We start from the raw sequence: 21246 nt of genomic DNA, 5'->3' as shown, positions 1-21246 counted from the left end.
TCCTGCTTCCTCCTTTCACGTACAAGGACCCCTGTGATTGCATGGGACCACCAGGACAATCTCCCCATCTCAGATTCTTCACTTAATTATATTTGCAAAGTCCCTTTGCTATGTAAGATGGCCTATTCCCAGGTTCCAGGAATTAGGCATTGGCTTCTTTGGGGGGCCATTATCCTGTCTACCACACCTGCTTAAGCACAGTTTAAGCCCAGTGAACCCCAGCCTCCCTGCACCTCATGCTCCCCATCTGAGAAAGGGTTCTGTCGGCAGCTCGACCATCTTCATGGCACAGGGAACACCAGAGTTCCTGAGGGGAGCCCCTGATGTTATGGGCCCAAGGGAAGGCTCAGAGGGAGGAAGAGATGAGCTTGTTTGGGGAAGTAAAAGGTGGCTGGGCAATGGAGCAGTGTGAGCTGAGAGCATGGGAGGAGCCCCATGCCTCCTGAGCAGGTCAGACGTTGGGTACAAAGTGTCCTAAGCGCAGTCAAGCACTACTGTTGGAATGCGAGCCCACATCATGCAGTCAGCAGCCCCCACACGCCCGAGGCAATCCCCAGTTGCCCTGAGTTCTCGAGAGTGCTACTACTAAGACGAGTACTAACATCTGACCTGAGCTGGTAGAGCAGCCACAGGGGACATTACTTGACCACACACGGTCCTCACCAGGGTGCCCCGGGGGTGGGTACAGTTCTCCACCTTTGCCTGATGCAGACCCTGCGGCTCAGAGAGGACGTGAGACTTGCCCAAGATGACATGTAGCAGCAGCTGAGGTCGGAATGAGCTACTCCAGAAAGCAGACTTTCCAGGGTAACCAGAACCCCTTTTGGTTTGAACCAGTACCGTAAGCAGACTTGTGGGCCCTACATTTGAAATGTGCAAAAGGATGGGTCCCGTACATCATCTTCTCATTGCAGGATGAGGACAGGGTAAGTCCCGGGCATGCAGCTGCTTAGTGGCAGAGGCCCCGCTGGTTTCCTCTGGGGCCTCTCTCCCATGTCTCACCTGGAAGGGGCCGGGCCTGCCCTAGAGCAGTATTCTCAACCCTGCACACTGGCATCACCTGGGGAGTCTGTCAAAACAAACAAACAAACCCACCAGGCCACCCGGAGACCAGTTACACCAGAGTGTAACTGGGGCTGGCCTCCAGGTATCCGTGTTCTTTAAAGCTCCCAGGGGATGCCGATGTGTGGCCATGGTTGAGAGCCACTGGCCTAGATGCTTCCTGAGGGACTCTCCATCCGTTGTGTCCTCTGATTCTTTCCAGAAGTATCTTTTCTGTACCGTACTTGGACAAAACCCAGGGGAGAGGCAACTAGAAAAATCCTGGTTATTTTCTGCACTCTTCTGCACGGTGCCAGTAAGCGGGCAATCTGCAGGCACAGGGCATTGGAATGTTTGAAGGGCACGGGCTTTGGTGGCAGCCCCCCACCCCCCACCCCCACCCCCGCCGCTGGAACTGCAGATCATCCACTTACTCAGTGTATGCCCTTGAGCAAAGTGTGTAGCATTTCTGGATTTCAGATTTCTCCATCCGAAAAGGGGGCTAGGAATGGAGCTTTGTGAGAGCTGAAGATGATGTCGGTGAAGTGAGTGGTAGACGCTAGATACTCTGAATAGTTTTTGTTATTGCTGAACACAGCAGAAAATAGACGGGGCCAGAGGAGAGGCTTCCCTCTGGAGGCAAGCCTCGAGCATCCAAAATGCCTTAAGGCTAATATCCTCCCGGTTCCACAGCAGCTCCGCAGCCCTTGCCACTGGCTTCCACCCAGGCTGATTTCCGTGTGCAGTCTTGGGTTTGATTCCCATGAAGCACGGGCGCAGAAACACTCCCTGCCTCTCCAAGCAGGGTATTTGCGGCTCCAGCCAAAAAACCCAAACCCCACAACCTTCAGGAGACAAAGGAAAGTTGATACTAGACACCTCATTTTTCATACTACTGGGTACTCTCAGAAATATAACAACAAGGGCGCCTGGGTGGCTCAGTTGGTTAAGCGACTGCTTCGGCTCAGGTCATGATCCTGGAGTCCCTGGATCGAGTCCCACATCGGGCTCCCTGCTCAGCAAGGAGCCTGCTTCTCCCTCTGACCCTCTCCCCTCTCATGTGCTCTCTCTCTCTCATTCTCTCTCTCTCAAATAAATAAATAAAATCTTTAAAAAAAAAAAAAAAGAAATATAACAACAATGCGAGCTAGGAAACACAGCTATACGTTCATCCTGTAGGTGGGGAGACCGGCTCAGAGGTGTTAAATCAGACTGTCCAGGAGAAATATAATACGAGCTACATAAGTACTTTTAAATTTCCTAGTGGCCACATAAAAAAAGGTAAAGAGAAGCAGCTAAGATTCATTTTTGTAAAATACTCTGTGTAACCCAGCATACCTAAAATAGTCTCATTTTAACATGTAACCAACACTTTGAAATTATTTTTTTAAGATTTTCTTTTTAAGTCATCTCACACCAACATAGGGCTCAAACTCTCAACCCCAAGGTCAAGAGTTGCATGACCCACTGACTGAGCCAGCCAGGCGCCCCTGAAATTATTAATGAGGCCTTTTCTATTCTTTTTTTTCACACTAAGTCTTGGACTTCCAGGGTGTATCTTACACTTCCGACACATCTCAATTCAGAGTAGTCACATTCCAGGTGTCCAGTAGCCTCATGTGGCCCATGGCTGCGGTACCAGGTGACACAGGGTTAAATGGTTAAACACTTTGTCTCAGATCACACCAAAGGTAAAGGAGAGAGGAAGCTGGAGGGATGGCTTTCCCATCCCTGATCCCCTGTCCTGTTCACGCATCACCTGCCTCTTAATTGCTCCTTCTTGACAGGAGGAATTGTTCTGTGGCCCTGAGGGGTGTGAGCTCTGGCAAAGATTAGAAATTCAAAACCTGCTTTAAGTAGCTGTGAAGCCTTGAGCAAGTTACCTGCCTGTGCTCTGGTTTCTACCTGCGCCAGTGGGGTGATAAGGATGAGGCCCATCTCATGAGGTCAACGCAAGGAGTGGTCATTCTTATTAAAAAATTAGTTCAGGCAAGCACCTGCCACATTTGAGCCCTCAGTGAATATTCAAGGGGATCTTCTTTTAAAGGAGTCCCTCCTATGCTTTCAAGGCTCATCTGCTACAGGAAGCTTGGGAGGCATGTGGGTTAGCTATGTTCTTTTTAAATCAGCCCAATTTCCATGAGCTTGCAGTTCCCAAGGCCGGGAGGTAGCATCAAGTTTGCTGCTGGAATGTAACTTGGTCTGAGGGTTTGGAGTTTCCAGTGGAGCCGGATAAGGACACGGCCACTCTGAGAGATCTTCCCTCAGCAAATACCGGTGGCCCCCCTGGGTGCCAGCGCTGTGTGAGGCACCGTGGGGATGCAGGCAGGCTGCCGCATGGCATCCCCCTTGGGCGTGGCACAATGCCATGCTGACGTCTTGTTGCCCGTGGTGCCCCCGATTTATCATCTCTGTGCTCTTGCTCCTGGGCTTTTCCTCTGCGGGGTTCCTTCCTCTCCCCTCATTTCCCACTTGTCCAAACCTACCTCGAATGCCACCCCCTGAGCACCCTTCCTGGACTCTTGCCTCAGCCTCCCTCCTTGCCTCCAAAACCTGGAGGCAGATACTCCCTCCTTTCATGTTCCTGTGGTGCTGTCTGCACCTGCCAGAGGCCCTTGTTACCTGTCTTCCGGATCCTTCTGTCCTGAGGGGGCTGCCCTCGCACACTAGCACCCCCTGAAGTCCCAGGCCAACTCCGATTTACCACCACAGTCTCCCAGCGTCTGCGGCTCAGCTGGTACTCAGGGACTAGAGCAATGAGACAGCAAATGGGCGCAGTTAATCGTATCCTAGTGTAACGGAAAGAACAGACACTGTGTCTTCTTCTGCAAACTCTCAGCAGAACAGATGTCCAGTGCTGGGCTGACTGAGAGTCATCCAAGGAACCTGTTTGAAAACACACATTCCTAGGCTCCATCCCCCAGGGACTGCTTCATAGGTCTGGGGTAGGGCCCAGCAAGCTGTGTTTTGTCTTCTCTCTAAGAGATTCCACAGCGCAGACAGGCTGGGAGGGACCTGATTCAGAGCATGTAACCGTGGGAGGACCAGAGAGGCATGGCCAACGCAGCTGCAAGGCACGCACATTCCTGTGATTTCCTCTCACAAGTAACGGTTGAAAGGCGCTTTGGATCAGTTTGGTTAAAATGTAGCATTTAAGAAGGGAGGTTATGGCCAAGATAGAAGACAGCCTGGGCCCTCCCTTGGAAGGGCCTCGGAGTCCCCGCGAGACATGTGGGCTGTGCTCACAGGGCATCGTGCAGCACCATCCCCGGGGGAACAACAGCGTCGGCTCACACCCAGAGCACGCTGCCAGGGCGTTTGGTCTTCACACCGCACTCTTCTTCCCTGACAGGTCTCCCGTGATGGCCGGTGGACTGTTCGCTGTGGATCGGAAATGGTTCTGGGAGCTGGGCGGGTACGACCCAGGCCTGGAAATCTGGGGAGGGGAGCAGTATGAAATCTCATTCAAGGTGAGCCAGCTTTTTGGAAGCCCCCTTCTCCTTGCCACACCCGCCTTGGCACCTGTCCTGAGGGTTCTGCAGCTCCTGTTGCTCAGGTGAAGAAGTCAGGGGCTATGGGCCACTCCTTGTGGTGCGTGATAGTGGACATGGGGTGTCTCCTCAGGCTGCTCAAGCCTGGCCTTAACCACAGCTCTTACATCATCCACTTCTTAGGGCGGCCGAGTTAGAATAAGACAGGTCTCACTTCCAGTCAAGATGGTGCCGTGTCTCCCGGTGAGATGCGCGGCAGACCAGCAGCGGGGAAGAGAAACCAGGACAAGGAGGGTACACAGGCCTAGGGGAATGCTGTGCTCTGGGGATGGCCCCCGGCCTCCCAGATTCCGAGGTAGCCTGAGTGCTTCCTGGCCACCCCTCTCCGGTTTTCCTTTTTGTATCCACCACTGCTGGAGTTTGCCATAGAGACCAGTGGTCAGGAGCTCAAGTTGCGGACTCAGAAAAGTGGGGGTTCAAATCCCAACTCCACTTTTCAGGAGCTTGGTGATTTGGGGCAAGTTTGATTGGCTTTCTCTCCTCATCTGAGGTGAGATGGCAATGATACTACCTACCTTACAGAGCTCTTGTGAAGATTGAATGAGGTAATAGAAGTGTTTAACATGCAACCTGGGCACACAACCAGCAATTAAGAATTGGTAAAATTTATTAAAGATCCAGTGAAGGGGCGCCTGGGTGGCTCAGTTGGTTAAGCGTCCAACCGTTGGTTTCAGCTCAGGTCATGATCTCAGTGTCCAGCGATCGAGCCCCGCATCTGGCTCTGTGCTCAGCAGCGAGTCTGCTTGAGATTCTTTCCCCCTCCCTCCCCTCACCCCCTCCCCTTCTGCTCCTCCCCCTGCTCCTTTGCATGGGGCAGGCACGCGTACTCGCTATAAAATAAATAAACAAAAAAATCTTTAAAATAAAAAAGATCCAGTGAATAAATATTTACACCAACCCATGTGCTATAGAAGCTTCGACAATGGTAGTAGGGAAATGGTGGTTACTAGTTAGCCACCCAAACTTCTGGGGCCACTTTCTCCCCTTCAGTTGTGGGATTCCATATTGAGTCAGGTGAAGAAGAGAGGCTTGGTCCCTCTGAGGGGAGGTGGGCCAGGGCCTGCTTCTGACATCCCCGGGGCCCCTGGGAGGGCATACCCCCGCCCACGAGGGATGGCCAGTGGCACATTGCTGGGAATACACAACCCTGATGCGCCCCCCCCTCCCAAATTGGGCACCAACTTTTTATGCAAGAGATCATTGTCTCACACAGTGATTGAGCCTGGGGTCACATCCCATCTCTGCCACTTCTGACCAGCTACATGATCTTGGATAAGGAAGGCTCACCTCACTGAGCCTCAGTTTCTGCTTCCACAAAATGGGCTTAATGATACTTGAATCCTCACAGGGTCACGCAGAGGATTAAATGCGACCGTGCGGGTTGGGTGCTCCTTAACAACATCCCAAAGGTTGTTTTCATTCTCGACATCATTGTTGTCCCCTTGTGCACCACTGGTTGAGCCCTTCAGAACCAGGGAACATAAACCCTTGATTAGCAAGAAAACACAACCTGGCATTCTGCCACAACACTATTTTGGTTTGAAGGGCCATCTGTGTCTGTTTTAGCTCCGGACTTCTGAAGCTGTCTCCCATAAGGGGACTGGCCCCTGAACTAACCCTCATGTCCAGGAGTGATACTCGACGTATTTAAGGGCAATGAGGACACAGGCACCAACCAGTCAGAGCGGACGCCAGCTGCAGACAAGTCTGTATCCCCTCTGAGGTGCAATAGCTGGATTTCAGCCCTACTCGGAGCTGACGGGACACTGTGCCAAGCCCTTCACATGTGTTGGTTTGTTCAGTCCTCCCAGCATCCCTAGCAGAGTGATGTCATCATTATACCCATTTCGCAGGGAGGCCAGTGGGGCTCAGACCAAAGCCCCACACAGGTGGAGTAATGGCACCAGGACCTGGCCCCAGGTCCTGGCTGCAGAGCCCGCACTCTGACCTGCCAATGTTTCCTAGACTTCTGTAGGGACAGGAGAGGGAGAGAGGGAGAGAAGACTCGTGAGAGGAAAACGAGCCTGAGAAGCTGGCTGCAGTCTTTCCCCCTTTCTTCGATTTTTGCACCCTCCTGGGGTTATTCTTAATTTACTGGGATATTCTATAGCCTCTCAGTGAAGTGAATTCATGACAGTCTAAGTGAGAAATAGCAAATAGGTTTCCTCTCGCAGCCAACTCTGATCTGCTCAGGAATAGGGGCTACCCAGCACTGTGTTGCTATGCATTCTGAAGCTGCATCCAAGCTAATGAGAAAAAGTGGTGATTGATTAGTGATGTCTGCCACGGGTGCAGGTGTGGCAAGTGATGGCACATATGTCATTTATTTCATATCCGTAGCCCATGCAATCTCATTTTCCAAATGTCACATCCTTATGGGTACAGTGAAAGCACACACAGGGGATCGAAAGAGTTGTAACGTCACACTTCGTCAATCCAGCAGTCAAACAAACTTGATTTACAGAGTTTTCTACCAAGTGTGTACCCAGAAATGGGCACACCTGTGTTCTGAGTGCTCACCAGAATGGAAACTTCAGGAGGGCAGGAATGTCTGTGTGTTTCACTCACCGCTGTATCCCAGGTACCTAAAGGATTGCCTGACATGGAGGAGGCACTGAATAAATATGGGCTGGTGTGTCACTGGCCAGAAACCAGCCTCCATGGTCAAGAAGTCCCCTTTCAGAGACGCCCTCTCTAGAGAATAGTGAATGGAGAAGGCTTTGCACAAAGGAATTCCTAAACCCAAAATGATTTCATTCTGTGTATTTCAAAGACCCATCGAATGATGCTCATCAGGCAATTACAGCAGAACAAATGGCATTTTTCTCCACACAGTTTGTTTACAAAAGACTTGGTAATGAAGCCATATTGGAAGTCTCTCACCCGGGAGGGGGAAGGAGGCTGGCCCCTGTTTCATTTGATCCAATTACTGTCCTTCACTCTCAAGGGGAAAGGGTTCTATGTAATGAGGGGGCTCCCAGGTCTGGAAGGGAGACTTCCCTCCCCCAGTTTTCACTCTCCTGGCTTGGAGAGCGTGAGTTCCCCGAGCCCATGACAGCTCATCTGCCAGTGCTTTGTCTCCCCAGCCCCCGCGGAAGGCCTGCTCACGGTGCTAAAGGGACAGGAAAGCCCATCTATCTGCTAGAGACGCCTCCCTTCAGTGTTTCATTTCAGTGTTCCATTTCAGCCAGAGGGGAGCATTTTGAAAGGGCCATGTTCCCTCTGCTTCATCTCTGCTGAGACCCTTTTTCTTCTTGGTGACAGAGAAAAGAGACTGGTCTGAAAGGCTCGAGTGTATTTTCAGAAATTAAGATAAGTTGATACGTGCCATCAGGACTGATGAATTAATACTTTGGCTCCAATTCCAGAGTAGGCCATCTATCCTGATGGGAAAACCCTAGAAGAGGTATTCTGAAGGTTCTGAAATTTCTGGAAGAGTCACTGATTTTTTTTTTTTTTTCCCTCTTTCTTTCTCTCTGTCTCAGTCAGGAGAGATTTTGTTTCCACAGTCACACTACCAAAGTTCTCCGGGGTGGCAGTTAGAATCTTCTCAGTTCTAGTGGCTGGTTAAATCTTGAACTCCGTCACCTGCCTGTACCTGCCTCCATGAGCTGACCCCTGCTCGTCTCTCCACCGCCCCTCAACCCCCACCGCCAATCCTCTCGCCCCATTGCATTAGTCTGCCCTCTTGGTTACAGATGACCCAAATCCTAGTCAATCTGATTTAAGTGAAAAATCAGAATCAGTTGGCTCACACAGTTGAAATTCCGGGGCAGACCTCTTAGGCTTGGCTGGATCCAGGGACTAACCCATCTCCTCTGGTCTCCATCTCTCTCAGTCCCTTGACTCTGCTTTCACCCAGGTTGGCTTCCTGCTCAGGGCAGGCTTTCTCTTGTGGAAATACTCAGCATCCCACTGGAAAGAGAGTTCGTCTTTCCCATCATTCCTGTAGAAGTCCCCAAGTTGAGTCTCACTGACCTGCTGCTTCCTTGCCTATCCTGGAGACAGGAAAGTGGGGTTGGGCCGGTTCCCCAAAGGAAAGTCCAGGCACTGTATCTAGAAGGAGAATGGATGTGGGGCAGAGCAAACCACAGATATCCACGCAGACGTGTGTGCACAGCCATATGGAACTGTTCTCAAGCCCTAGGTTCATGTATCAGGTCATCTTTGGAAGCACACACTGTTCACTCTTCTTAAAATGCCTTTCCTTAGTCTGGCCGGCCCACATTCAGCTTTACCTGAGCTCCCTGTGCTAGGTAGGGTCCATCCCAACGCCACTCCTGGCTTGGCTCCAGATTCCTCATGTTGACATGACCCAAGGGGTGGCCTGTCTCTTCCCCACTGGACTGTGAACTCCCTGGAAGCTAACTCTAGACCCAGTGTTTGGCCCATAGTAGGTGTTTTAAATAACTTAGTGGCATCAGTTCCTATCTGATAAAACTTCCTTCACCCTGCCCTTCCCAGACTTACATCACCATCTTTGGGTAACGGTGGTGTGGTGGGAAGTGTACTCAGCAAGAAGGCAGGGTATTGGCTTCTCATCTTGGCTCTCCATCCATACATCTGAGGGCCCTAGACCAATCACTTGACCTCTCTGGCCCTCACATCCCAGACAATGCTGTTACAACTTTCCTTCCTATCCCACAAGATAGAATCAAATAAGATGCCATGGGGAAAGCCCTTTGACTTACACAGGTGCGAGGGTGGTTTGGATTAGAGGTGGTAGCAGTAGGACGAGCCAGAAGGAGAACTGCACAGTGTCCCCAGGAGGCCAAGGTTAGGATATCTTCCAACTCTTGAGATCCAGGAGAGAGAAAGTATCCACAGGACAATATGGATGAGCTTGCATGAGAAAGGTGGGCTTTGCGACAGTGTATGTGGATAACTCTTGTTAATAGCAATTCGGCAAAATCTGTTCCATGCCAAAGCAAGCACATTCTTTGACCTAAAATTCCACACCCAGGAGTTTATCCAAGAGAGACAGCTGCAAGGATGAGCAAAGATTTAGGTAGAAGCTATTTATTGAGGCCTTACTTACAACAGGGAAAGATTGAAAATGACCCAAATGTACATCCTGCGGGTATAAATAAGTTAGAACAGGGCGCCTGGGTGGCTCAGTCGGTTGAGCGGCTGCCTTCGGCTCAGGTCATGATCCCAGGTTCCTGGGATCGAGTCCCGCGTCGGGCTCCCTGCTCAGTGGAGAGTCTGCTTCTCCCTCTCTCTCTGCCTACTTGTGCTCTCTTTCTATCTCTCTGTCAAATAAATAAATAAAATCTTTTAAATAAATAAATAAATAAATAAATAAGTTAGAACACATCTAAACAATGGCATATTATATCTAAAAAAAGTTAGATGCCTCCAAAATCAAGTTTAAACAGAAGTGAAAAATAGTATATATGTGATATGATCTCGTGTTTAATGTTTAAAAATATGATGAAGGCAAACCAGCAAACAGAAAGCCTGAGACTCTCCTCACGCCAGCTAACGTTTCCTGGGCCCGCACACTAGAAATGTGTGGGGCTCTGTGCACGGTGCGGTTCCCACGTTGTCATTTAGCCTTCATGATGCACCCAAGGAGGTGCTCTGATTATCTCCTTTTGTAGATGAGGATACTGAGGCTCAGATTAAGTCACTTCCACGGAATCACACAGCTGCAACGGGGATGTCAGCCCTGCTTGTCGGACTCAGACTGAGCCTGGCTCTGACCCACAGCACCAGCAAGGCTTCCTGTCCCTCGAGGCAGCGGGGTGGGAGGGCCCCAGATGCGGCCGTCCCCTTCCACTAATGTGTTTCTGTAACAGTGAATATGTTCATCATAAGTACATATCACTTCTATAGTCAGGAAAAAATTAAGATTTTTTTTTTTTTTAACTAAGAAGGAAAAAATGTTGGTTTTCAGTCCTCTCAGTGCGCCCTCACCATACACATCCCAATGCTGTGTTTGGGCCATTTGCAAGTTCAGGGATGAGGGCCCCCCTCCCCAAGGCAGGCCTCCAGAAAAGGCAGTGGCAGGAGGAGACCCCGGGGAAGGACTGAGTGCAGAGGCAACAGCCCCTGCCCTCTGAGGGAGAGACAGTGCCAGCCTGAGGCTCCCCTGGGGCAGGCTCCTGTAAGCAGGGGACTAACAGGAGGCCACCTGAGGAGACGGGCGACAGCCTTGTTGGAGAGGGAAACCCAGCACATAAGAGTAGAGGCTGGAGGTGTCAGGGGGCCTGGGTTTGCTTTGTCTGATACAGCTGCCAAAGCCCAAGCCAGTCCCAGGCTGCAGATTTGGGGCAGATTTTAAAAAAGAAAATGCTCAGGTTTTTCTTCTGTAAAACTCACAGCAGCATCAGGAGAATTAAATGGAAGAGTGTGGAAAGAAGGTAGGAGCGCCCCCAGACACCGGTTACAGGTGATGTTGTGACCTGACACCTTTAGTGCGTCTGGTGACTGGGCCAGGGTCCCTCGGCTAGATCCCAGATGTCCTGATGCTAAACAGCCCCATGCTCGTCTCCTTCCTCACAGTAGGAGAGGTGGAGGAAAGGGCGGCCCTGCCTAGAGAGAGGCCACTGTTAGAGGCAGGGCCCGGAAGTCCGGACCAGCCCCAAGGGGAGTTAAGGTGCCGCACAGGAGAGAGAAATGATTTCCGGAGACCAGCCCAAGAGGCAGAAGGCGATCCAGGACCGCCATCCAAGCACCTGCATGCCAACGCTTTTCCCCATCTCTCTAGACCCTCCCGCTTCCAGCCCCTCCGACTCAGACTAGCTGCGGTGTCGCTGCTGGGCCCCTGGTGCTAGCGCCTTCCCTCGCTGGGTTATCCAAGGATGCCAGGAACTTGCTCTGCTGCGTGCAGCATCCCCCACCCCCGCTGGCTACAGGTGCCCAGCCTTTCCAAGAGCCGCCTGCTAGGAGCAGGGAAGGCATTCTGCTTGTTACGCTCTGAGCAAGCCCTTTGAAATTCCATGAACATCTCTGCAGGAGCCTGTGTCTCCCACATTCCTCCAGGAAGGTGGCTCAGAGGCCCAAGGGCCGTCTGTCATACATGGCTTCCCAGCCGGCACACACCTGTCTCTCCATGCCTCCTCAGTCTTTCATCACTAAAAAATGGCGAGAGCAACTTCTTCAGAGCTTTTCTGTAAGAACTAAATGGCCTGAAACATTTATCTGGCCTCGAGCCAGGCAAAAAGGAGGCATTCAATAAGTGGTAGCTGTTCCGATCAGAAGCCTCGTGTACAACATCACGGGATTAAGTACATGGCCCACAGAGTCAAACCCCCTGGGTTCTGGTGCAGGCGTGATCAGCTAGTCGCTGTGTGGCCTTGGGGAAGTGACCTAACCTCTCTGGACGTAACTTCATAGCTATCAGATGGGGATAGAATAATCCTTACTTCATAGTGTGGGTGTGAACATAATGTCAGTCGAACCGTGTTAAAACCTTAGCTCGGGGCTTGGCACATAATAAATGCTCGATAAACGGTGGCTGTCAATGTTGGCATTGTTGCTGCCGATGTGAATCGGGCTGCAGCCACAGGAAGACGGGAGTGGAAAGAGCTTTGAGGCTGACGAGACACAGGCCGAGGACCTCCGGTCCAGGCCCAGCTTTGGGGCGAACTCTCAGTGAGGCCTTGGATGGCTCCCTTGCCCTTTCTTTCTTTTTTTTTTTTAAGATTACTTATGTATTTATTTGAGAGAGAGAGAGAGAGCATGAGAGGGGGGAGGGTCAGAGGGAGAAGCAGACTCCCTGCCGAGCAGGGAGCCCGATGCGGGACTCGATCCAGGGACTCCAGGATCCCGACCCAAGCCGAAGGCAGTCGCCTAACCAACTGAGCCACCCAGGTGCCCCTCCCTTGCCCTTTCTGCTGAAGCTGTATCTTCTACCTACGAGGGCACTAACCCGATACTCACAGGGCTGTCTGTGAACTCGCTAGTACCATTATCCTGAGGGAGGCTGTATCCACAGCAGTATCCACAGCGTCTGAGAACTTGTTAGAAATGCAAATTCTCAGGCTCCACCCCAGACCTGCTGAGTTAGACACCCTAAGGGTGGGGCCCGGCAGTCTGTATTTTAACCAGTTTTAGGCCATTCTGATGTTCCCAAGGGTGAAAACTGTGGCTGTGTTGAATACGTGGGGTCTCGTACAGAGAGAGTGCTCAGGCTTGGGCGTAGGACAGAGCAGACGGGGAGGCGGCTCGGCGGGTTGGCCAGTACGCCCCCAGCACCTTCACCCAGCTATGTCCTTGGGTCACTGAGTCCACCCTTGGCAGTGGGGTTCTATTCCATTTCTTTCGACAGGGTTTTAGAGCAAGGCTGACCAATGACTAGGCCATGTGTGAATGAATGAATGAATGAAACTAAGAAAGTTTGTATGGGCTGTGTTATTGATGGAAAGAAAAGCAAGGTGCCCCACAGAGCAGAAAAGTGAATGGACGGCCGCAGGTTCCCAGCAGCATCCACAACCTGAGTGCAGGGGTGTGGAGAGGGCCAGAAATGACCGAGAGTGGAGGAACAGGTGGTGGAGAGCCTTGTGTACAAGCCAGGGTGCCTGTTCTGCAGACAAGACAGGTGCTGATAGGGTGCATGGCAGAAGAGGTCTCAGAGCTGCCTGGTTCTGGGGGACCCAACCCCGGATTCCACCCTGGGCTCTGCCATTTATGAGCGGAGGGACCCTGGGGAAGGCAGTTAGTTGGTCTCTTGGTCTTGCCAGGCCTTGGGTTCCTCACGTGTAGAAGGTCTGATAGCACCTCCCTCACTGGGTGGTTATGAGAGTGCTCTATTCAAAGTATGAGTCAAACCTCAGGGACCCTGCCTCTTGACTGAATTTGTTTATTAGTTTAAGAAACAAAACCCTAATGTAAGGCAACCACCCCCCCATTTTTTTGGCCAACTTGTCTATAAAAACCTAAGGAAATGGTTGAATTAGTCAAATAATTTATTAATTTAGACACACATATGCTTAAAACTCTATTATATAAAATTAGAATAAAAAAATATTAACTTAGAAGTAAATTCAAATGGTTTTTAAAAATCAAGTAAAACTTTTTTTCCTACTCTTTACCAGCTGCATCCAGTAACCATTATCAGCATCTAAAACTAGCATGACTAAGGTCCTTTCATGCTGGTAAGACTCCCTGAAAGAGCATCTTGTTGTTTAAAACAAACTAATATATTCAAAACAACATGAGCCTCGGAAAACATGGATGTCACACCATTTCTTCTTTTCTGAGGGGAAGTACCCTCAGCTGCCATGCGCCCACATAGCACCGTACACATTGCTCACAGCCCTCACTGCTTTGGGATTACCTCATTTCAGCCTCATCACAACCCCAGGAGGCAAATACAAGAATTCATCCCATTTTGCAGACGGGGTGACTGAGGCTTTGAGACTCCCAAAGCTTGCTTAAGAACCTGGATTAGACCTCAGTCCTTACTCCAGACCATGCTCCTAACAGCAACCCCGGGTACCTTCTGAGCACACAGACAATGCAGAAGAACTGGTGGTAATTATTATTATTTACCCCAAGTGCAACTAAATAGGGTTTGAACTCCACAGGGGTCCTCGGCCCAGGTGCCAAAAGCAGAAGCTGTGGCTGGCTGTCACCTTCTCCCGGCTGTCGGCAGTTGGACGACCGCCCAGGCTCGGTGGCACCCAGGCAGTCATGTCCTCGACAGAGGGAGGCTCCCCCAACAGGACAGGCCCTTCTCCCACGCGCTCTCTGGGCCCCCCGTGTGTCTTCCTGATGCACATCACCACTTGTTTCTTTCCCCCTCAGTTTAGGAGATAAGAGCAAGTAATTGTCTTTTATAGACACTGTAATGAAGCCTGTCATCACACAAAAGAAGTTTGCTAATAAAATAAATCAAAGCAGCAATGAAAATGAATGGGGAGCAAGCTTTTGCAATTAGATTTGTACTTGTCTAGTGGCATGGTGCTTCCACGAGAAGTGAGAAGGCTGTTCTGCAGGGGAGAGAGGCACCAAGAAACAAGTTGATGGGGTGGTGGAGGGGGTTGCACACTCCTCGTGGTAGAGCCGGCAGCCGCGTCCCCCGTGGGTGTGGAGGCCGGCGAGGGGCTGCACAGGGAGGGAGGGAAGGAAGCCGACGGCAGAGAGGGGTTGCAAATACCTCATCTCAGTGGTCGATGTGTGTCCGCATCCAACTAGGAGGGGGTCCCAGCCCCATGTAGTCTGGCTGCTGCTGGCTGCGCCCCACCCCTTCTCTTTGCCACCAGCTGGAGTCTGCTGCCAGTGTGTTACCTGGGGGAGAGGCGAGCACCCTGGGGCTGCCGGGCCCCCAGTGGTGCCCCATGCCTGTGCCAGCCCCACCTGGCCCTGTCATTCCCGTCAGCTGCAGGTTCTGCCACCAAGTCAGAAAAACCACTTCATGTCTCTGAGCCTCAGTTTCTCCATTTCAGAAATCGGGCCATAGGATAAAAACCATGATGGTGTTGGGCAAAGGGGCAGATGCTGTATCATTTCAAGCTGGTGGTGTTTCCCGTTCTTTTGCAAACAGAAATGACGAATGTGGTCAAGTCTGCTATGGCCAGGCATCAAGCTAAGTGCTTTTCATGATTGTCTCATGCCACGTGAGCGGCCTTGCGAGGTAGCGGTGAGCCGTCATGCCCAGGTCACAGGAGACTGCGGCTCCCGGGGTGAGGGCCTCGTAGCCACACGGCCGCACGAGGCGGCGTTGGGAATGGGGGGCTGTGCTCAGAGCCCCCGTGCCATGGCTGTCCTGGGTCTCGAGGACAGCTGCCTCGGCTGTGAAGGCAGGCGGGAGAGGGCCCTAACGGTACACAGACGGGGGACCAGGGCCGTGAGCAGGACCACGGGACCTGGGATCAAGAGCACCTCTGGCCACACCCCACCCCGGGGCGAGTCAGGACCCCGTTCTGTGCCTCCAGCTTTTGTCCTGTTCCTGGTGGGAGAGTCCCCTCCAGTCTTGGGATCCTGCCACATAACCAGCGAGCACCACAGAGGTGCTGACCGCTTGGAAGATGCTAGAGGGACTTGTGAAGAGTTGGGTGCGCCCTGCACTGGGCCCTTTCCAGGCTGTTCAGGTGCTCCCAGAGGACTCGGGAGTTGGCAGCAGCTTCAGCTGAATAGGGATCTGTGAGTCTGAAGGCAGTTCCCATTCTGAGTCGGCTGTCACTGGATCATGTTCAGGGCAGGGAGGCTGAGGAGTAAACCCGTCATCCCAAACCAGGACTCCTTCTGGGCTCCGGACGTCCTGACAGTCTGAGGATATTTTGGATGCCTCAAACCTCTCAGCAGATCAAGGACATCCTGGTCCTTCAGGAACCTTCAGGCTGATGGCCAGCGTGGTCAGGGCCAAAGAAACCAGAGGTCACAGCAAAGAGAAGGATTTGGAGATTGATTGTTGTCTTCATAAAGGAAGGTTCCCTGCCAGGCAGAGCTGGAGACGCATCCTCGTTAGCTAATGGGAGCTTAATATGGAGTCCGGGGAGCTGGACGCCGGCCTAGTCAACTGCCCAGGAGACAGTCAAAAATAGAGCGGGGTAAGGTATCTCCCGCCTGCTCAGCGCCACTCTCCCTTCCGAAAGGCAGGGGCAGCCCAGCGCCGAGCTGGGCAATATCCACCAGACAAAAGCATCACTTCCACATCAGTCATTTTGTATAAAGGAAGAGTTATTGTTATGGGATGCTGGCGCCTGATCAATATCTCCTGCTTTGAAAATAAACTTCTTGGCTTGGCCTTGACATTAATCTACCATCAGGAGCCCATTATCTCAAGACCAATGTTCTGTTCTATTGACTTGCTCAGTTTTTTTTTCTCCCCCAAGATCAGACTATAATTGCATTTCTCCAGGCAGCACTTCGACTAATTGCCGCCCCATGCATACATATCCCCTTGCAGGAACCCTGGGTGCAGTACATCCGGGGTGGTTGGAGACAGTGGCTGCGGAGGGTAATGAGGGACTGAGGATGCCCAGGTGCATGAGGTGGAAAAGCAGCCCTTCTAGAGCCTGTGAAATAATTAAGACAGGAACCCAGATCCCCACTATGCCATTGAGCCGTACAAGCTGAAAAATACTCTTTTGCACAGAAACAGGGTTGCAGATGTTCCCACTCCTGCTCCTCATTCATAAGCAAGGGAACAGGGGAATGACATTAATAATAATACCCCGAGGGGCGCCTGGAGGGCTCAGTCGGTTGAGTAACTGACTCTTGATCTCAGGTCTTGATCTCAGGGTCATGAGTTCAAGCCCTGCATTGGGCTCCGCACTGGGCGTGGAGCCCATTTTAAATAAATATATATATGTAACGTCCCAAGTACAGTTGAGTCCTACCATCACCACAGCGTCCACAAAACCGAAGCATGACTGCCTCTATCTGCAAGAGCCTCCCAGGCCCTCCCTGCGCCCTAGCCCATTCTGCACCCCACAGGCAGAGTCATCTTGGTAAAATAGAAATTGGATTATATTGTCACCCTCACTAAACACTTTTGCTGAAGACTCCTTGTTTTGCACTGTGAGACCCTCATGATTGTCCCTGCTCACCTCTCTGATCTCCCCTCCAATCTCTGCTTCTGCTCCAGGCCTCTGGCTTTCTCTGTTCAGTGATTAAGCCAAGCCTCGCCCTATCCCAGGGCCTTTTCACTTGCTCCTCTCTCCACCTGTTCTCTCACCCCTCGGATCTTTATGTTACTTTTACCTTCTCATTATTTAAATCTCGTGTCTAATATTCCCTTCGAAGTGAGGATTTCCCTGACCAGTATAACGGAACCTCTCATAGATCCATAGATCCATACAGTGAGTCTGGCCTTGCTTTGGCTCCCTTATAGCACACATCACTATCTGAAACTGCCTTTGTGTTAGTTATCTACCGCCACAGGAAAAGAACACCGCATACCTCCCATATCCCCTCCTAAAGCCGCAGTGAAAGTATGGCAAGGTTTGTGTGGCTCAGGCAGTTAGTAGAGGCTTAGCCGGACAGTTCTGCTCGGGTCTGTCACGAGGCTGCAGTCAAGGTGTCGGCCAGGACCACCGGCATGTGAGGTATAGACTGGGATTGGAGGATCCCTTTCTCAGAGGCTCGCTCACCTGGCTGGCCCGTTCACACGATAAGCAGGAGGCCTCAGCTCCTCACCACCCGACCTCTCCACAGAGCTGCCTGATGACCTCACGGCATGGCAGCTGGGGGCCCCAAAGCAAGTGGTCCCGAAGGAAGGCAGAAGCCACGGTGTCTTTTATGACCTTCATTTCTGCACTTTTCTGTTGGTTACACGGGTCCGTCCTCACAGGACACATTTGGGAGGGAACTGCCTAAAGGTGCAAATACCAGAAAGCAAGGCTCACTGGGGGCCATCCTGGAGCTGGGCACCATAGTCACTGTCCATGAGAGCAAGGGCTTTGGCAGACTCACCACTGTATGTGCCCAGCACAATGCTTAGCATGTAGCGGATACTCCATACATATTAGTCAAATGTCTGAATGAATCATTGTGGCGCATGTCACTGCTGTGACCGTGTGCCAAGCCTTGTGCTAAGTAAGCGCCTCACATGTGATATCTCATCCCCAAAGCCCGCTTCATGTAATCCTCCACAGATGAGGAAACTGAGTCTCAGAGAAGTTAAGTACCTTGATCAAAGTCACAAACCTGGTAAGTGGCTGAGCTAGGATTTGAAGTCAGGACTGCTGAGGAGGGTCCGTTTACCCTGGGCTCCGCAGTGGGTGTGAGTCAGCATACTTAGGAAGAATTCCCAAATTGCCATCAGACCAACATGCATCAAGCTCAGGAGCTCTTTGTAATGCCAGCTCTGTAGGGAAACACGAGGAGAAACTTGGGATTCCCCTCCACAGTGACAGCAGCTGCGGGGCTTAGGGAGCCAGACTGCAGAGAAGTCGGGGCAGGGAGGCTGCTGTCTCTGCTCAGGGTGACCCAGCAGGGGGCTTAGAGATCTCGGAGGAAACTCCAGAACCTGAGGCCACAGTCAGTAAATATACAGAGCCTGTGTGCCATCTCTTCCCCTCTCATACCTGTGGCAGACATCACTAAGCGATCCCCGCGGTCCTTCCCACTGAGCCCCCATTGCCACCTTAGAATTCTCAACACAGCTGTCCGCGCACTTGCACTTGCTCAGCTGGAGTCAGCTGAAGCGGGGTTTAAATTCTGGCTCTGCCACTCACTAACCCTGCGACCTTAGACAAGCCTCTTAGCTTCTCTGAGCCTTGGTTTCTTCTTCTGTAAAGTGGAGCTCCGTTACTACCCGCTTTATAGGGTTTCTGATGAGGCTTACATGCAGTTGTGCGTGGGGAGCTTGTCCCATAGCGTTTGGCAACGAGAAAGCACTCAACGCTGTCAGCTATTTAAAACCACTGCTGGTACTACCGTGGTTTCCTCCTCGCTCTGTGAATGGGGGATTTAGCAGACAATCCAAGCTGATGCTTTCAGTGAATGCATGGAAGGAGGCGACGATGACCTTTGGGGGCAATGGTGAATGAGAGACAGAAATATCATCTTCTCTCTCCCTTCCCGCCCTGCAGGTGTGGATGTGTGGGGGCCGCATGGAGGACATCCCCTGCTCCAGGGTGGGCCATATCTACCGGAAGTATGTACCCTACAAGGTTCCCGCCGGAGTCAGCCTGGCCCGGGTAAGGTGGTGCCTCCCCTGGATGGGGAGGCGGGAGGGGGCTGGGCCCATCAGCACAACAGAGACCTCCCGAGATACCTGGGACTCCAAGCCAAGTGACTCAGGTGTGAGGATGTGCGTGCCACCACTCCCCCCAACTCTCTAGGTGAAATCCAATTTAAAATAACTTACTTAAAGCCCTGCTTAACCACCCATTCCTTGTGACCTTAAGAGCCTTAACTCCTCTGAGCCTGTGTTTCCTCTTTTGTTCAAAGGAAGCTAATTTTTCACAACTCTTAGCATTGCCAGAGAATTAAGGAGATGGCACAGTTTCCCCAAGTGACAGACAAGATGATTTTAGGTGCCAGACATAGGAACATTTTTATTTACATGTGTTTAAATTAATGTGCATTAGAAATTAATATGTATTAGTGTAGCTAACTTGTGATTTTCCAGATCTGATTACTTAGGATAAAGCTGAAGTAGGTGCAAAGTTAGACCAGGAGTGATTTAAAGAAACCTGTTAGATAAATATTAATACAGGTGGAGTGGTGTGTTGGGGAAAGCCTGAGGCAAGGCACTTAAAAGTTCCTGGCAGGAGGGTGGCTAATAAATGTCAGTGTCTTTCTCTTACCGCCCCCCCCCCCCCGCTCCCTCCCCCACTTTCACTGCCAAAAATTCTGTGTCAAACTATTTCATTACCTTAAGATGGTTTGTATTAATCATTGCTTGAATTAAATTGGCCACTGGCTACACATAGAACTCTGTTAGCCAGAGGCTTGTTTTGGGGTTGGTTTTGTTTTTTGTATTAATGATCTTCCCCTAAACCTTAAATTTTAAAATATTAAGTGTCTTGAGGAAGAAAAAAAAATCAAGGTGACCACAAGAGAAAAATGGGGCGGGGGGAGGGCCCCAGAAGGTAAAGAGGGCCGCAGAGAGGTTTGTGGTAAGCTGGAAAGGTAACCAGGTAACCGGCACAGCTGTGCCTGGTGGAGACCCCTCCCGACAGAGACACTCCGTGGGAGCCTGTTTGGCATCAGTCCAGACAGCCTCCTTCGGCCCTGCCGCCGCCTTCCCCTCCCATATCACCCGACAGTGGATGCCGTGCAGAACTGTAGGCCCGGGGTCACGAAGAGCCCCGGTCCTGCAAGTTACGCAGAAGACTGGGCGGCTCCACCAGGCAGCGGGAGCCCGGGCTCCATCCGTGGGTGGGAGCTGAGCTCCGGAGGCGGCCGGGGCTGCTTTGGGCCCCGCGTTGAAGAAAAAGAGAGCCAGCAGTGCCCTCTAGTGGTAGAAGATTACAATGACAGCCAGGCACCGGCGCTCGGCGCTTCGGACAGCCCATCCGACGCGGGGGCGCGGCCGGTTCTAGACTCAGCAAGTGAGGTAGGAATCAGGTTTCTTCTGAGATCCTGTTGGCAAGCCCCGAGAAAGACGCCAGACACGAAGACAGTGCAAAGTCGCTCAGTAAGCCCAAGAGCGCGCGCGACTCCCAACTACTGGGAGTGGTGGGACCGTGGGGACACCTCTGACCCCTCAGCAGGATCGTTTCCAAAGCAGCCTTTTCTTCTCTGGTCATTTATAAGACCCACCTGGTTAAAAGGCACCACGACCTCCTGTTTATTGAACCACAGATGAATTCAATGGATAATAGCTAGCTGTAGTAACACATAAAAACTTCCTGTGAGCTAGACTTCATGCAAAGCATCTTACATATCTATCGAACTTAATTCTCCTATGCTTTTAATCCCCATCTGAGAGATGAGGAAAGTGAAATGTGGAGACATTAACTAACTAGAATTCAAACCCACTTAGGTCTGACCAGTGCCTGGCACAGAGCAATTGTCCCTTAAACAGTGGTTGCTGTTGTTAGTGTTAATGTCACCATCCGTTAACAAGACTGGGAAGTTTATTTCAATGTCTTCTCTCAATTCCGTGTTTAAACATTTTAACTTCTTTTTCAACTCTCAGTATCTTATCAGTCTCCTGGTGACTTTAAACCAGTTAACAATCAGAGGGGCACCCCACGTAGGTTTACAGGACCACAAAGATGCCTGAATCAAGCTCCCCTGAATTTTTTTT

The 21246-nt window shown here is 51.4% G+C and overlaps 1 protein-coding gene across 2 annotated transcripts in view; it reads left to right on the top strand.

Annotated features, from left to right (window-relative positions):
- Positions 1-21246, top strand: part of GALNT10 (polypeptide N-acetylgalactosaminyltransferase 10) — a 217749-nt gene that overhangs the window by 179055 nt on the left and 17448 nt on the right. For both annotated transcript variants that reach the window (XM_064596621.1, XM_045902165.3), the window contains exons 7-8: positions 4394-4511; positions 19079-19186. In XM_064596621.1, coding sequence (XP_064452691.1) covers positions 4394-4511; positions 19079-19186 — 226 coding nt within the window. The remainder of the gene's footprint in view (positions 1-4393; positions 4512-19078; positions 19187-21246) is intronic.

Source organism: Mirounga angustirostris, unplaced genomic scaffold (genome assembly GCF_029215605.1).
Source record: "Mirounga angustirostris isolate CCGP_5_RB_7025 unplaced genomic scaffold, mMirAng1.0.hap1 SCAF_7, whole genome shotgun sequence".
Classification (NCBI taxonomy): domain Eukaryota; kingdom Metazoa; phylum Chordata; class Mammalia; order Carnivora; family Phocidae; genus Mirounga; species Mirounga angustirostris.
This window is presented reverse-complemented; position numbering and strand designations above follow the sequence as displayed.